The following is a 16,534-nucleotide window of genomic DNA, read 5'->3' as shown; positions in this document are numbered from 1 at the left end:
ACATGTCTTTTTTTGTTTTTTTAAAGATTTTATTTATTTATTTGAGAGAGAGACAGTGAGAGAGAGCATGAGTGAGGAGAAGGTCAGAGAGCGAAGCAGACTCCCTTAAGTTTAGTTTTTATTACCTCATTTCATGTTCTGGTGCAACCAGACATTTTACTTTAAGACAAAACTACTTATTCTCTTAGGCCCTCTTTTTTGTGTATGTGTTTGCCTTCACAAACCTTTTACAACTTTCTTTTGCATCCAGGTTTTGTCCCAAGCCATTTCTTTCCAAACACCATCTGATTTAGTACAAAATTACCTTTTATCTTTAACAAAATGTATTCCCATTTCTTATCTTTCTTATGTATCTCCTACTTTTTTACATATAGGGTTGTTTCCCTTACTTCCATCAGTCTTAGTTACAGTTAGCAGAATTTTCTGTTCTTAGAAACACTTCAGTCTCTAGTGATGGCTAAGTATTAACCAGTGAATAGTTACAACAGAATTCTGTAGATGGCAGATTTATGAATCAGTTAAGCACAAAACATGTTAACCAGCAGATTTAAATATTCTTAGTTTCTTTGCAGTAAGAAGTCAAAAGCACAAACCTACATCAGGTACTAAATGCTTCAGCATTTTATCCTAGATTTGGTTAAGACCTAGATGTTTATAATTTTTTTTTTTTTAAGATTTTATTTATTTATTCGACAGAGATCACAAGTAGGCAGAGAGGCAGGCAGAGAGAGAGAGAGGAGGAAGCAGGCTCCCTGCTGAGCAGAGAGCCCGATGCGGGACTCGATCCCAGTGAGCCGAAGGCAGCGGCTTAACCCACTGAGCCACCCAGGCGCCCCCTAGATATTTATAATTTAATTCCATTTGTCATCCAACCAAAACTTTAAACTTTTAGGTTACCAAAGTCTTTGAAAGCTACTTTAATAATTACCCATTAAAACTTTGAGACAATTAACCATCAGTTCAGTTATTTCTTTGCTTACAGATTTTAACAAATAGAATGAGCTTATTTGACTTTTGGTGAACTTGGAAGTTTCACATTTACTGCTATAACTTTAAAGACATGTCTTTTTTTGTTTTTTTAAAGATTTTATTTATTTATTTGAGAGAGAGACAGTGAGAGAGGGCATGAGTGAGGAGAAGGTCAGAGAGCGAAGCAGACTCCCCATGGAGCTGGAAGCCTTATGCGGTACTCGATCTTGGGACTCCGGGATCATGACCTGAGCCGAAGGCAGTCATCCAACCAGCTGAGCCACCCAGGCGTCCCAAAAGACATGTCTATCTTCATTAAACCAACAAACTTAACTTAGTTCAAATACTGCTTTATGTTACACCTGGACCCACTCCATTTTTAATGTTTACCTGAGACACGGGTGGGAAGATCTGGAGTGGGGGGTGTTAGGTCCAGGGGCTGCTCTTCTTGCTTCTTGACGTGATGAGGGAAGGAGCCATGGTGCAGGAAGCACTGAGGACAGTCTAGAGGCCAGTTATGCAGGCTGCACCCAAGTCGGTGCAGAAACAGAAGGGGTAGTGCATCCAGAAGGCAGAGAAAGGATTCCCAGTTTTAGAGTTTTCCTGGGTAAACCTTGTCACCCAACTGGGTGGCTTTAACTTTGAAAATCCTTGAAATGCTGAAGAACAAGGCTTAGGGGTGTCATAGGTCCCTTACTCTCCGCTTGTCCCATTTCTTCAAACACAACAAACAACAGACAACAAAAAGACAAGACAAAGGCAACCGCAGACCAGACCCAGCAGCCCTCCTCAACCAGATACCAAGTCTAAGGCTGTGTAAGAAACAATCCCAACTCAAAAACACAACCTGCTGCTGGTGGGGATTTTCTCGGGCCCCTGACCGCCTAGGGAGACTTGAACCCCTGGTGACCACTAGGGGGACTTGAACCCCCTGGTAGGTCCCCTGAGTGCCTAGGGGGACTCGAAACCCTGGCGATCTACAGTTAGGAATGGGGCATCCCTGCATCCACTCCAGCCCTGGGGAGCAATGCTGCATCCAGCTTCTCCCCAGTGGGCTATACCCCTGAAGCTCCGCAACCAGATAGACCAGATCCCACAGAATAAAATCTCGAGATCTTACCTCTGGAGGCTTTTCCCAGAAATTCTGATGATGGCTTAGTTCTCGTCATTTGATTGCGGACGAGCCCCCAGAATGTTGGGGTCCATTATCAAAGGAACGAGCCTGAGACAAAGTGAAAGTTATGTAAAGCTTTATTCTGTGCCAAGCATTAGAAGTCAGACTGATTGGCCAGGGCCGCCTCCGAAGACAGCGACCCCCTCCCAATCTCACATGCTGGTCTTACAGGGTATAACCTCAGACCCAAGGTACGTGGATTCTATTGTTACGGCGTTTACTCCCAGAATTGATACATGAAACTGATACTAGGAACTTCTGGGGCATTTATTCCCAGAATGAAGTCCATGGATGTAAACAACAGTATGGCTACCTAGGCAATATGGAGTCACTCTGGCTAAGCAGGCCCTAATAGGTAAACAGGTTTTAACATTAAATTGGCCCTAACAATCCCAGGGTCCTGGGATTGAGCCCCGCATGCTGGCAAAGGCTTTAACCCCTGCTCGGCAGAGGCTTTAACCCACTGAGCCACCCAGGCACCCCTATATGTGTTTCTTCTTAATACCTTTTTTTTTTTTTTAAGAGACATCTTTTTATTTTTTTTTATAAGACTTTATTTATTTGACAGAGATCACAGGTAGGTAGAGAGGCAGGCAGAGAGAGGAAGGGAAGCAGGCTCTCCACTGAGCAGAGAGCCCGATGCGGGGCTCAATCCCAGGACCCTGGGATCATGACCTGAGCTGAAGGCAGAGGCTTTAACCCACTGAGCCACCCAGTGGGTTTGCCCCATCCAAAGTGAGGAGGAGCCTGCTTCCTCCTCTCCCTCTGCCTGCCTCTCTGCCTACTTGTGATCTCGCTCTGTCAAATAAATAAATAAAATCTTAAAAAAATTTTTTTTTAAATTTAGGCTTAAACATTTTTTTTTTGCTCTATAAAATAGATATGTTTATTCTTTTATATTTTATTTTATTTTATTTTTTTTAAAGATTTGAGCCCCGCATGCTGGCTCTTTTAAAGATTTTTTAAAGATCATGACTGCAGCGGCTTAACCCACTGAGCTACCCAAGTGCCCCTATTCTTTTATATTTTCAAGCTTAATATACACCTATTCATGTGTATACTTTCTCTTTTTGGTTTACCATTTCTCTTGAAACTCTGATGTTCAAAGACTGTTCCTTTTTGTTTGACATGAAATCTTTAGAAATTTTTAAGTAGAAGTATTTAATCATTAATTTGTTTTATTTGTCAAAAAGAAATGTTTCTTTATCCTTATTCTTAAAAAGTTACTTCTCTGAATATGTGTAAATCTGGCGTAGGAGTTATTTTCTTCACCATACATTAAAAATATTCTTGGATTATTGATTTATGAGACATCAACTCTGAATCTTAACATTTATAAGTAATCTAATTTATTTTTCTTCTCTGCCATAAGATCTCTTTGTTTTGGATTATGGCGGTTTTTCTTGGTAGGAGATGTGACTTTTTAATTTAAAATACCAGGGGTTGGGTCGCCTGGGTGACTCAGCTGGTTAAGCCTCTGCCTTTGGCTCAGGTCATGATCCCAGGGTTCTGGGATGGAGTCCCACATTGGGCTCCTTGCTCAGCGGGGAGCCTGTTTCTCTCTTTGCTTCTGCCTGCCGCTCTGCCTGCTTGTGCTCTCTTTCTCTCTCTCTCTCTCCCTGACAAATAAAATCTTAAAAAAATAAAAATAAAATACCAGGGGTTTATTTTGTTTCTCTATGAGAATTCACCTTTCATCAATTCTAGCTATGAACGCTTCTACCATAACTACTACTTCACTGTTTCTATCGTAAAATCCCATATCCTGAATTTTCGTATTTTAACTTCACCATTCTTTATCTCCCTTTCAAACTTATTTTCTTGTTTTCTTGTAATTTGTTTTAAATAATTATAAAATGAATCAGTTTTCACAATAACTAATTTTTTAAAAGGTTATTTATTTGAGAGAGTGAGCGAAGGAGAAACACTGTGGGTGGGGATGAGGGGGAGGTAGAAGCAGACTCCTCCCTAAGCAGGGAGACTGAGGTGGAACTCAAATCCAGGACCTTGGGATCATGACCTGAGCAGAAGGTGGTGCTTTTTTTTTTTTTTTTAAATTGTGTTATGTTAATACATCATTAGTTTTTGATGCAGTGTTCGATGATGTGTTGTTTATGTATAAAACCCAGTGCTCCATGCAGTACATGCCCTCCTTAAAATCACCACCACCAGGCTTACTTGTCCCCCCATCCTCCTTCCTTCTGAAACCTTCAGTTTATTTCTCGGAGTCTATAGTCTCATGGTTTGTCTCCTCCTCTGATTTCCCCCAATTCACTTTTCCTTTCCTTCTCCTAATGGCTTCTGTGTTATTCCTTATGTTCCACCAGTAAATGAAACCATATTATAATTGACTTTCTGTACTTGACTTACTTCACTCAGCATAATCTCCTTCAGTCCCATTCATGTTGGTGCAAAAGTTGGGTATTCATCCTTTCTGATGGCTGGGTAATATTCCATTGTATATGGAGTGTACATATACCACATATTCTTCATCTATGAAGCACATCATAGCTCTTTCCACAGTTTGGCTATTGTGGACATTGCTGCCATGAACATTGGGGTACATATGACCCTTCTTTTCACTACATCTGTATCTTTGGGGTAAATACAATTGCCAAGTCATAGGGTAGCTCTATTACTAATTTTTTGAGGAATCTTCACACCATTTCCCAAAGTGGCTGCACCAATTTGCATTCCCACCAACAGTGTAAGAGGGTTCCCCTTTCTCCACAATCTATCTAACACTCGTTGTTTGCCTTGTTAATTTTTCCCTTTCTAACTGGTGCAAGGTGGTATCTCAATGTGGTTTTGATTTGAATTTCCCTGATGGCTAATGATGGAAGGTTTCCATCAGTTTGTATGTCTTCATTGGAGAAGTGTCTGTTCATGTCCTCTGCCCATTTTTTGAATGATTATCTTGTTTTTTCAGTGTTGAGTTTGAGAAGTTCTTTATAGATCTTGGATATCAGCCCTTTATCTGCAGTGTCATTTGCGAGTATCTTCTCCTATTCTCTGTGTTGCCTGTTTGTTTTGTTGACTGTTTCTTTTGGTGTGCAGAAGCTTTTGATCTTGATGTAGTCCCAAAAGTTCATTTTTGCTTTTTTTTCTTTTGCCTTTGGAGACATATCTTGAAAGAAGTTGCTGTGGTGGATGTCAAAGAGGTTATTGCCTATGTCCTCCTCTAGAATTTTGGTGGATTCCTGTCTTCACACTGAGGTCTTTCATCTTTTTTGGGTTTATTTTAGTGTATGGTGTAAAAGAATGATCAAGTTTTTTTCTTCTATACATAGCTGTCCAGGTTTCCCAGCACCATTTATTGAAGAGACTGTCTTTTTTCCAAAGGATATTTTTTCCCGGTTTGTGGGAGATTAGTTGACCATAGAGTTTGAGGGTCCATATCTGGGCTCTCTACTCTGTTCCACTGGTCTATGTGTCTCTTTTTATGTCTGTACCATGCTGTCTTGGTGGTCACAACTTTGTAGTACAGCTGGAAATCAGTCAATATGATGCCCGTGGCTTTGTTTTTCTTTTTCAACATTTCCTTGGCGATTTGGGGTCTTCTAGTTCCCTACAAATTTTAGGATTGTTTGTTCCAGACTTTAAAAAATTCTGCTTTTATTTTGATAGTGATGACGTTGAAAGTATAGATTGCTCTGGGCAGCATAGACATTTTAACATTTTTTTTTTTCTCTGATCCGTGAGCATAGAATGTTTTTCCATCTCTTTCTGTCTTCTTCCATTTCTTTTCTGAGTGTTCTGTACTACTTCAAGTACAGAGCCTTTACCTCTTCATTTAGTTTTATTTCCAGGTATCTTATGGTTCTTGGTGCTGTAGTAAATGGAATCGATTCTCTAATTTCCCTTTCGGTATTTTCATTGTTAGTGTGTAAGAAAGCAACTGATTTCTGTACATTGATTTTGTATCCTGCCACATTACTGAAATGCTTTATGAGTTCTAATAGTTTGGGGGTGGAGTCTTTTGGGTTTTCCATTTAAAGTATCATGTCATCTGCAGAGAGAGAGAGTTTGACTTCTTGGCCAATTTGAATACCTTTTATTGCTTTTTGTTGTCTGATTGCTGTTTCTAGGACTTCTAGTACTATATTGAACAATGGTGGCAAGAGTGGGCACCCTTGTTGTGTTCCTGATTTCAACGGGAAGGCTGTCAATTTTCCCCAATGAGAATGATATTCGCTGTGGGTTCTTCATAGATGGATTTTATGAAGTTGAGGAATGTTCCCTCTGTCCATATACTCTGAAGAATTTTATTCAGGAAAGGATGCTGTATTTTGTTAAATGCTTTTTCTGCATCGGTTGAGAGGACCATGTGGTTCTTCTCTCTTCTCTTACTGATTAGTTAGTTCTATTCACATTGATTGATTGTGAATGTTGAACCACTCTGGCAGCCCAGGGATGAATCCTACCTGGTCATGTTGGATAATTTTTTTAACATACTGTTGGATGTTATTAGCTAGGCTCTTGTTAAGAATTTTGGCATCTCTGTTCATCAGGGATATTGGTCTGAAGTTCTCCTTTTTGATGGGTCTTTGCTTGGGTCAGGTTAATGCTGGCTTCATAAAAAGAGTCTGGCAGTTTTCCTTCTGTTTGTATTTTTTGAACAGCTTCAGTAGAATAGCTATTATTTCTTATTTATTTATTTATTTATTTTTAACTTTTTTTTTTAAAGATTTTATTTATTTATTTGACAGACAGAGACCACAAGTGAGCAGAGAGGCAGGCAGAGAGAGAGAGGAGGAAGCAGGCTCCCCGCTGAGCAGAGAGCCAGATGCGGGGCTCGATCCCAGGATCCTGGGATCATGACCTGAGCTGAAGGCAGAGGCTTTAACCCCTATTATTTCTTCTTTAAATATCTGGTAGAATTTTCCAGGGAATCCCGTCAGGTCTGAGCTCTTGTTTTGTTGTTGTTGTTGTTGTTTTTTTTTCCAAGATTTTATTTATGTATTAGGCAGAGAGGCAGGCAGAGAGAGAGAGAGGGAAGCAGGCTTGAGAGGGAAGCAGAGAGCCCGATGCGCGGCTTCATCCCAGGACCTTGAGACCATGACCTGAGCTGAAGGCAGAGACTTAACCCATTGAGCCACCCAGGCTCCCCTGAGCTCTTGGTTTTTGGGGATATTTTTGATCACTGCTTCAATCTCGTTACTAGGTATTGATCTATTCAGGTTGTCAGTTTCTTCCTGTTTCAGTCTTGGAAGTTTATAGGTTTCCAGGAATGCATCCATTTCTTCTACGGTGTTAAACTATTGTCATATAGCTGTTGTTGATAATAACTTCTGATAATTGTTTCTATTTTTTCGGTGTTTGTCATGATCTCTCCCCTTTCATTCATAATTTTATTAATTTGGGTCCTTTCTCTCTCCTTTTTTTTTTTTTTGGCCAGCAGTGGTTTATCGGCATCATAAATTTTTTCTGAAAACCAGCTTCTTGTTTTGTTGATGTGCTCTATAATATCTCTAATTTCTGTCTGATTGATCTCTGCTCCAGTCTTAATTAGTTCTCTTCTTGTGCATGGGGTTTGCTTAATTTGTTGATTCTCCACTTCTTTAAAGTGTAAAGAGAGTTTGTGTATTTGGGATTTTTCTTTTTTCTTTTTTCTTTTTCTTTTTTTTTTTTTTGAGTGACCACCTTTGCTGTATCCCCTAGGTTTTGGATCAATGTGTCTTCATTCTCATTGGTTTCCATGAATTGTTTTGTTTTTTTTTTTTAAAGATTTTATTTATTTATTTGACAGAGAGAGATTACAAGTAGGCAGAGAGGCAGAGAGAGAGAGGAGGAAGCAGGCTCCCTGCTGAGCAGAGAGCCCAATGCGGGACTCGATCCCAGGACCCTGAGATCATGACCTGAGCCGAAGGCAGCGGCTTAACCCACTGAGCCACCCAGGCGCCCTGGTTTCCATGAATTGTTTTAAGTTCTTCTTTAATTTCCTGCTTGACCCAAACATTCTTGAGCAAGATGGTCTTTAGCTTCCAAGGGTTTGAATTTCTTCCAAACTCTTTCTTATGGTTGAGTTCCAGTTTCAGAGCATTGTGGTCTGAGAATATGCAGGGAATAATCTCAGTCTTTTGATATTGGTGGAGACCTGATTTGTGTCACAGTATGTGGTCTGTTCTGGAGAAGGTTCCATGTGCACTCGAGAAGAATGAGTATTCTGTGGTTTTAGGCTGGAATGTTCTGTGTATATATTTAAGAGTTCCATCTGTTCCAGTGTCATTCACTGCTCTTTGTTTCTTTATTAATTTTCTGCTTGGTTGATCTCTCCGTTGCTGAGAGTAGTGTGTTAAGATCTCTTACTGTTAATGTATTCATATCAATATGATTCTTTATCTTGATTAATAGTTGTGTTATGTACTTGGCTGGTCCCATATTGGGGGCATAAATATTTATAATTGTTAGATCTTTTTGTTCTATGATCACTTCTCTGTTTCTATCATAAAATCCCGTATTTTGAATCTTCTTATTTTAATTTGACCATTATTTATCTCCCTTTCATACTTTTTTCTTTATCTTCTTGTTGGCCTTCTCGTAATTTGTTTTAAATAATTTAAAACTGAATTAGTTTTCACAGCAGCTAATTTTTTTTTTTTAAAAAAGAGATCTTATTTATTTATTTGACCGATAGAGATCACAAGTAGGCAGAGGCAGGCAGAGAGAGAGGGGAAGCAGTCTCCCTGGTTAGCAGAGCTGGATGCGGGGCCTGATCCCAGGACCCAGAGATCATGACCTGAGCTGAAGGCAGAGGCTTTAACCCACTGAGCCAACCAGGCACCCCCATAGTAGCTAATTTTTATTAAAGATTATTTGTTTATTTATTTGAGAGAGAGTGAAGTGAGCGAGAGAGGAACACGAGTGGGATGGGGGGCTTGGGAGAGAAGCAGAGGGAGAGGGAGAAGCAGGCTTCTCCCTGAGCAGAGCGCCTCAGGTAGGACTTGTTCCCAGGACCCTGGGATCACGACCTGAGCCGAAGGTAGATGCTTAAGTACTGAGCCACCCAGAGGCCCCAAAAGCGAGTATTTTTAACTGAGATTATGTCTATAATTATGTCTAGATATTGCATGTCTCATAGTTTTGTTAGCATTTTGAATGTTTACATTTTGAATGTTGTAATATAGTGAATCTGGAAATTAAGTTTTCTTTTTCTCTCTCTCTTTTTTTTAACATATATTTTATTTATTTATTTGACAGAGATCACAGGCAGGTAGAGAGAGAGGGGGAAGCAGGCTCCCCGCTGAGCAGGGAGCCCGATGCGGGGCTCCATCCCAGGACCCTGGGATCATGACCTGAGCCGAAGGCAGAGGGTTTAACCCACTGAGCCACCCAGGCGCCCCTGGAAATTTAAGTTTTCTTGTCCCTCGTTTTCTTATTTTTGGGCTCCTTAGAGTTGTATTTGTTTGTTTAAAGTGAGTTTTCAGAACTATTTTTGCAGACAGTATTTTTGTAGCATTGTCCCTGAATATTTTTTCATTCTTTCCAGATTGGCTCTGTTTGTGACTCTTCAGTGCTTATATAGGCCATATATAACTCTTTCTCTAACACTTTATTTCCTGTTTGCATAGAGCTTGATGATCAGGCAGAGATGAAAATCTAGATACCTTTTCTGAGCTTAGTTCCTAACCTGGGTACCTTAGGCCTTCTGGGTTCTTGGAGTATATAGAAACTTTTCAAAATCCTTAATCCCTGAAGCATCTCACTCTTAGCTTTTCCACATAGGGTTTTTGTCATGTCTGTTGTTGATGCAGCTGCTCTCCTTTGCTCTGAAGGATTGATTAATTTGTTTGCCTATTGGTATTTTTTTTTTTTTTAAGATTTTATTGATTTATCTGACAAATCACAAGTAGGCAGAGAGGGAGGAAGGGAAGCAGGCTCCCTGCTGAGCAGAGAGCCCGATGTGGGGCTCGATCCCAGGACTCTGGGATTATGACCTGAGCGGAAGGCATAGGCTTTAACTCACTGAGCCACCCAGGTGCTCCGCCTGTTGGTATTTTCAAGAAATTTTCTTTATAGCTACTTCTGAACTCTTAGGTAATTCTGAGTTAGGCTGACTAAATTCTGAGTAAAGATAAGCCTTTTGCATTAGCTGTGCTTATGACAGGGCAGACAAAATCTTTTGAGAACATACATTTTGTTTTTTCTGGAATAAGGAAACCACATGACCAATGTAGGTTGCTGTCTTCAAGATTATCACAGCCATGAGGTGGGGGATGGGCAACAGTAGGTTAAAATATCATGGAGCTTTACTATTTTTTTTTTTTAAGATTTTATTTCTTTATTTGACAGAGATCACAAGTAGGCAGAGAGGCAGGCACAGAGAGAGGAGGAAGCAGGCTCCCTGCAGAGCAGAGAGCCCGACGTGGGGCTCTATCCCAGGACCCTGGGATTATGACCTGAGCCGAAGGCAGAGGCTTTAACCCACTGAGCCACCCAGGTGCCCCGGAGCTTTACTATTTTTAATTATTTTTTCATTATTGTCTTTTAGTTAGCAGTAACCTTTGACTATTATTCAGAGTTCTCATAAAGGTGAATTTAGGGGGCGCCTGGGTGGCTCAGTGGGTTAAGCTTCTGGCTTTGGCTCAGGTCATGATCTCAGGGTCCGGGGATCAAGCCCTACATTGGGCTGTCTGCTTAGCAGGGATCCTGCTTTCCCCTTGCTTTGCCTCTCTGCCTACTTGTGATCTCTCTGTCAAATAAATAAGTAATCTTAAAAAAAAAAATGAATTTAATAATTTTTGTTAGTTTCTTTATTGTCATATAGAGATCAGCCTGTAGAGTTTCGTACTTTGACATTTCATGGATGTTGTTTTTCACTGACAGTTTTTGATACTCCCCAACAAATGAATCAATAACTTACGTTTCAATACAGAACAAAGAAAGAAATGGATGAGATTGTATAAGTAGTTTAGTAAGTTTAGAGTTTGGGAGAGAGAGAGTCTGAAATATCCTATGGAAAATACCCAGTATAGTTAAGGTTTGGGCAAGATTTAGAGCATAACATATTTTTTTGTTTTGTTATTTTGTTTGGATCAGTAATACAGAGGCACATAAGAGGAAAATAGGATTATGATGTTTAGAAAATGTAAATTACTTAAGGGTTAATTATAGACCTAATTGCTGTACCTAGTGCATAGAATTTAGCTGATAATGGGAAAATTGACTTTAGAGAAAACCTATGAACAATGCTTGTTAGTTTTAGGACAGATGAATTGTGGATTGTGGATAAATATTTTGAGCTATAGTGTTTTCTCTTTCTCTCCAAAAGAAAGATATGCTTTCAGAAATAATGGAAATTGTCATGACTGGGTTATCATGAGGTATCATGAATATGAAAATACCATGAGTACTGTGTCTGTATTCTTAAATAAAAGCAGAGAGCATGCCTGAGAACTGTCTTCTACATATGCCTGGTTTAATTTGTCTTTTCCTGCTTCTTACTTACGCTGGCAAATCTTGGGCTTAACAGGAATATGCAACCAGTGGATGGAATCTGAATGTAATGCCAGTGCTGGATCAGTCTGTTCTCTGCCACATCAATGCAGACATCTCAGGCATGAAGGTTCCCTGGCTGTATGTAGGCATGGTATTCTCAGCATTTTGTTGGCATATTGAGGATCACTGGAGTTACTCTATTAATTATCTGCACTGGTGAGTGGGATCCAAATGGCTGGGATGGATGTTAAGACTTCTTTCACGTACAAGGATATGCCCAGACTTTATATTATCTCCTCTTGACCTGAGCAGGGGTGAGCCAAAAACCTGGTATGGGGTACCCTCATTGGCAGCAGAGCAGTTGGAGGAGGTGATGAAGAAGCTGACACCTGAGCTATTTGATAGCCAGCCTGACTTGCTCCACCAACTTGTCACCCTCATGAATCCCAACACTCTCATGTCCCATGGTGTACCAGTAAGTACCTGGAAATAAGGGGCAAAGCAGATTTAATGTTTGTGCTAGGGTGGAAGGGAAATGAGGAAGAACTTAGTTTCACAGAAATAAAGTTACATGCATTTTGGTGAGGGTACTAGCTTTAGTCTCATATCTTTCTGTCTTTCTGTACTGCTGTCAAGCTGCATTCCTGTAAAGAACACTAGGGTATCCTTAAGATGAAGGGAGAGGAGAGATCAGATAGTTATTTAAATAACATAAAAGGTGGATTTTGACCTTTTTAATGTATCTCCTAGTCTAGGATTGGTTGTCTTTTAACATCAGTGGGTATAAATTTTAATTTTATGAAATTTAAATTGGGGTTCAAGATTGGTTTCAGATTTGGGAATTTCTAGGATTAATTTATTTTAGCCAGTTTTGCAGAAAATGGTAAGTGCCCAGCAATTTATAGAAGGTAAAGGAAGTAACTGGAGTTACTCTATTAACTATCTTTGCAACATACTGTAATTGTGTCATACCTACTTTTGAAAGGTATAGGTCAGCCTGTACCCAATTTTTTTATAACTTATGTCCATTTCAGTTTTTCTGTCTTCATAAAGTGATTTTGGCATTTCAAGGCTTCCTTCAGATATTACTGACATTTTATAAATTCTTGTTTGAACTTTTTCTTTTCAACATTACTGTTATCTCATTAAAAAGCAGGTAAATTTGAATATTTATGAAATCATGAGGTTGTCTAGTTAAACAGTTTGTTCTGCCTCACGATTCTTGGCTTGCTTACTGTTTCTTTGCCTCTTATGCACTCAGCATGTACTACCACACATATTTAGGACTGAGATTTGTACATTTTACTTACATTACCTGATTTGCCAGTGGACAGTTATGTATAGTATTGTCTTACCTTTCTTCTGTTTCTGTAAACTTGGTAGTTAATATCCCCATTTTCATTTCTGATATAATTTGAGTCTTTGTCTTTTGACAAAGACTCTGTTTATCATTTCAAGGAGGTAGCTTCTCATTTTATCCATTTTTGCTCTTTTTCTCTTACATATTCGCTTAGCTTCTTGGTGAATTGACCCTTTTATCAGTGTATAATCTTTTTTATCTCAATTTTTTATTCAGGCCTGTTTTGTTTTATTATAGAAGCACTTGCTCTCTGTTGCTCACTGTTGTGCTTGGAATAAATTTTTCCATTGTTTGATTTTCATACTCTTTGTGTCATTACCTCGGTGAGTTTCTTACAGATAGTATAGAGTTGAACCATGTTTTCTATTCATCCCATTGTCTTTATTTCTGAGAGTTTGATTTTGAACTTTTTTGTAATTACCAGTAAGGGAGGACTTAATTTCTGCCAATTTGTAGTTTTTTTTTTTTTTAAAGATTTTATTTATTTGACACAGAGAGATCACAAGTAGGCAGAGAGACAGGCAGAGAGAGAGAGAGGAGGAAGCAGGCTCCCTGCTGAGCAGAGAGAGCCCGATGGGGGACTCGATCCCAGGACCCTGAGATCATGACCTGAGCCGAAGGCAGCGGCTTAACCCACTGAGCCACCCAGGCACCCTGTAGTTTGTTTTTTGTAGTTACATCTTTTTTGATCCTCATTTCTTCCATTACTTTCTTCTTCGTGGTGTTAATTGGCTAATTGCAGTGTACTGGTTTAATGCTCTTTATTGTTTATTTTTTAGTTACTTTCATAATGGTTTGTTTGGTGATTACAATTATTATTTTAGTTTATATCTCTGTAATTTGAATTAATACCAACTTAGTTTCAATGGTAAGTTTAGAAAAAAAAACTTCTATTCCTATGTAGTTCTGTCCCTCTTCCTTTGTCGGACTATTACAAAATACATCTTTATGCACTGTTCACCCATTAAATACTTTTATATTTATTATTCTATGCATACTTTAGTTATGAAGAAAATAGGTGTCTTAAACAAAAAAATACAATATTGGTTTTTATATTTAACAGTAAAAGTGCCTGGTATAATACTGGAATGCCCTTTCATCTATATGATTTCTATCTATCTATCTGTAGAGATAGATTTACTCAGTTAATTCTCCAGAAGTGTCTTAATTTCTTCTTTCTTTTTTTCTCTCATCCCTTTAAATACGTTATTCCATGCCCTCTGACATCCCTGATTTCTCTGAGAAATCTGACTCTTACTGAGTATCTGTTTTATATGATGAATTGTTTGTCTCTTGAGGCTCTCAAGATTCCTTTGTCTTTAGCTTTTGACAGTTTGATTATATTTGATTTTGTCTTACTTGAATGCATAGATTCATTCTTTTCTAAAATTTGGGACTTGGGGCGCCTGGGTGGCTCAGTGGGTTAAAGCCTCTGCCTTCAACTCAGGTCATGATCCCAGGGTCCTGGAATCGAGTCCCACATCGGGCTCTCTGCTCAGCAGGGAGCCTGTTTACCCCTCTCTCACTGTCTGCCTCTCTGCCTACTTGTGATCTCTCTCTGTCAAATAATAAATAAAATTTGGGACTTGTTCAGATATTTCTGAAATTGTCTTTTATGTGTCATCGTCTTTAACTAACATGAAGACTGCTCTGAACATTGGTGTACAAATCTAAGCATCAGATTTATCTGTTCAGTCCTTGCTTTCCAGTCTTTAGGTTATATAACCAGAGGTTATAAATATGTAATTCCGGTTTTCGTTATATAACCTAAAGGTTATATGACTGTGATACACACACACACATATGTATATGTATATATGCTTGTGATATAAATATAACCTTTAGGTTATATAACCAGAACTGGAATTACTGGATCATATGGTATTTCTGTGTTTAATTTTTTTGAGAAACCTCTCTACTCTTTTGCACAGTGGCTGCATTATTTTACATTATCCCTGGTTTTGCTTTCTTTTCGTTGTGTTGCCAGCCTTATTATTTTTCTATGTTTTTTTTTATTTTAAAGATTTTATTTATTTATGTGACAGACAGAGATCACAAGCAGGCAGAGAGGCAGGTAGAGAGAGGGGAGGACGCAGGCTCCCTGCTGAGCAGAGAGCCCTGTGCGGGGCTCGAACCCAGGACCCTGAGATCATGACCTGAGCCGAAGGCAGCGGCTTAACCCACTGAGCCACCCAGGCACCCCTTTTTCTATGATTTTTAAGAAAAATTATGATGTTACAGTGGTGAGAAGTGGTATCTTGTGGCTATAATGTGCATTTCCCTAGTGACTTATGATACTATGCAGCTTTTCATAATTTTAACTATCTTGTCAAGTTTATAGTTGTTCTCTGTTGTCACCATGGAGTTTCCTTAAACCAAAAAAATGGAAAAGAAAATAGCCTTTTACTCTTAACAGATTGGCTCTGTTTTGATCTGTTTTTTACTGCTTTGTGAAGCTGTTTAAAACTGCATTAGCCTTCACCTTCTCCTTGTGTGGAGCCTTAAAATTAACCAGAGATGGAGCTAAGGGTCTTTTTAATTTTTTCATAGCATGTATGTGGCTTTCTCAATTCCCAAAAATACGTGGGGGTTTTCCTGAACCTGTATTTTTCCAAATACCTCCTTCTCCTGCCTTTTCCTTCCTAGGCATTCTAGAATTTATCTTTTTTGTCCAGTCTCTTCTTTTATCACAGGTGGTTGTGGCTAATCCAGTTCTTTTTATATATTTCAGCTAGCAGAGCCTGGGAATCCATTTCTGTTTAGTTAAACTCAGAGGCAGTATAAATAAAGGCAGGTCTTGAGATAAGTCAGGTCAAACCATATCACCTCAGTTCTTTGAAAACAAGATCTACGTTGAGTTCTTTGGTATCAGTGTATTGCACCAGGATCTTAATATTATTACTTCCAAGGTAGTTGGTGATACTGGATGAAGGGATTGTAGCCAGGAAAAATATATTGCCTCAGAATCTTTTGCCAGAATTTAGAAGCTTTTTTGTTTTTCATTAAATGTCCTACTCTTTGTAGTTGTGATTTTTCTACAGAGTTTTAAAAATACTCTGCTACATTTTGGTAGTTTAATCATTGTTTTAGTAGAGGGATGAGATTTTGGAGTTCCTCTTCCATCATTTGTATTGACATCATGTCCTGATTTTTTTAACTTACATTTCTTTATTGTTGAGTAAGTTAAGAATGTTTGTCATATATTTATGGACCATTTGTATTTCCTTCTTTTTTTTTTTTTTTAAGATTTTATTTATTTATTTGACAGACGGAGATCACCAGTAGGCAGAGAGGCAGGCAGAGAGAGAGAGGAAGAAACAGGCTCCCTGCTAAGCAGTGAGCCCGATGCGGGGCTCGATCTCAGGACCCTGGGATTAGGACCTGAGCCGAAGGCAGAGACTTTAACCCACTGAGCCACACAGGCACCCCTGTATTACCTTCTTGAATTGCACATTGTTTTTCTTTCCCCCTTTCTTTGCATATCCTGGTTTTTTAAAAGAGGTCTCCATGTGGGCGTTGAGTCAGATGCAGGGCTAGAACCTCCTCCTCAGCACTAAGATCTAGACCTCATCTGAGATCAAGAGTTAGATGCT

The 16,534-nt window shown here is 39.1% G+C and overlaps 1 protein-coding gene across 12 annotated transcripts in view; it reads left to right on the top strand.

The window, feature by feature from the left end:
- Positions 1-16,534, top strand: part of LOC116583910 (lysine-specific demethylase 5D) — a 58,608-nt gene that overhangs the window by 33,795 nt on the left and 8,279 nt on the right. For all 12 annotated transcript variants that reach the window (XM_032331920.1, XM_032331921.1, XM_032331919.1 and 9 more), the window contains 2 exons: positions 11,616-11,797; positions 11,894-12,056. In XM_032331920.1, coding sequence (XP_032187811.1) covers positions 11,616-11,797; positions 11,894-12,056 — 345 coding nt within the window. The remainder of the gene's footprint in view (positions 1-11,615; positions 11,798-11,893; positions 12,057-16,534) is intronic.

This window comes from Mustela erminea, chromosome Y (genome assembly GCF_009829155.1).
Source record: "Mustela erminea isolate mMusErm1 chromosome Y, mMusErm1.Pri, whole genome shotgun sequence".
In the NCBI taxonomy this organism is placed as follows: domain Eukaryota; kingdom Metazoa; phylum Chordata; class Mammalia; order Carnivora; family Mustelidae; genus Mustela; species Mustela erminea.
The sequence above is the reverse complement of the archived record's forward strand: the minus strand, read 5'-3'. Positions and strand labels throughout refer to the sequence as shown.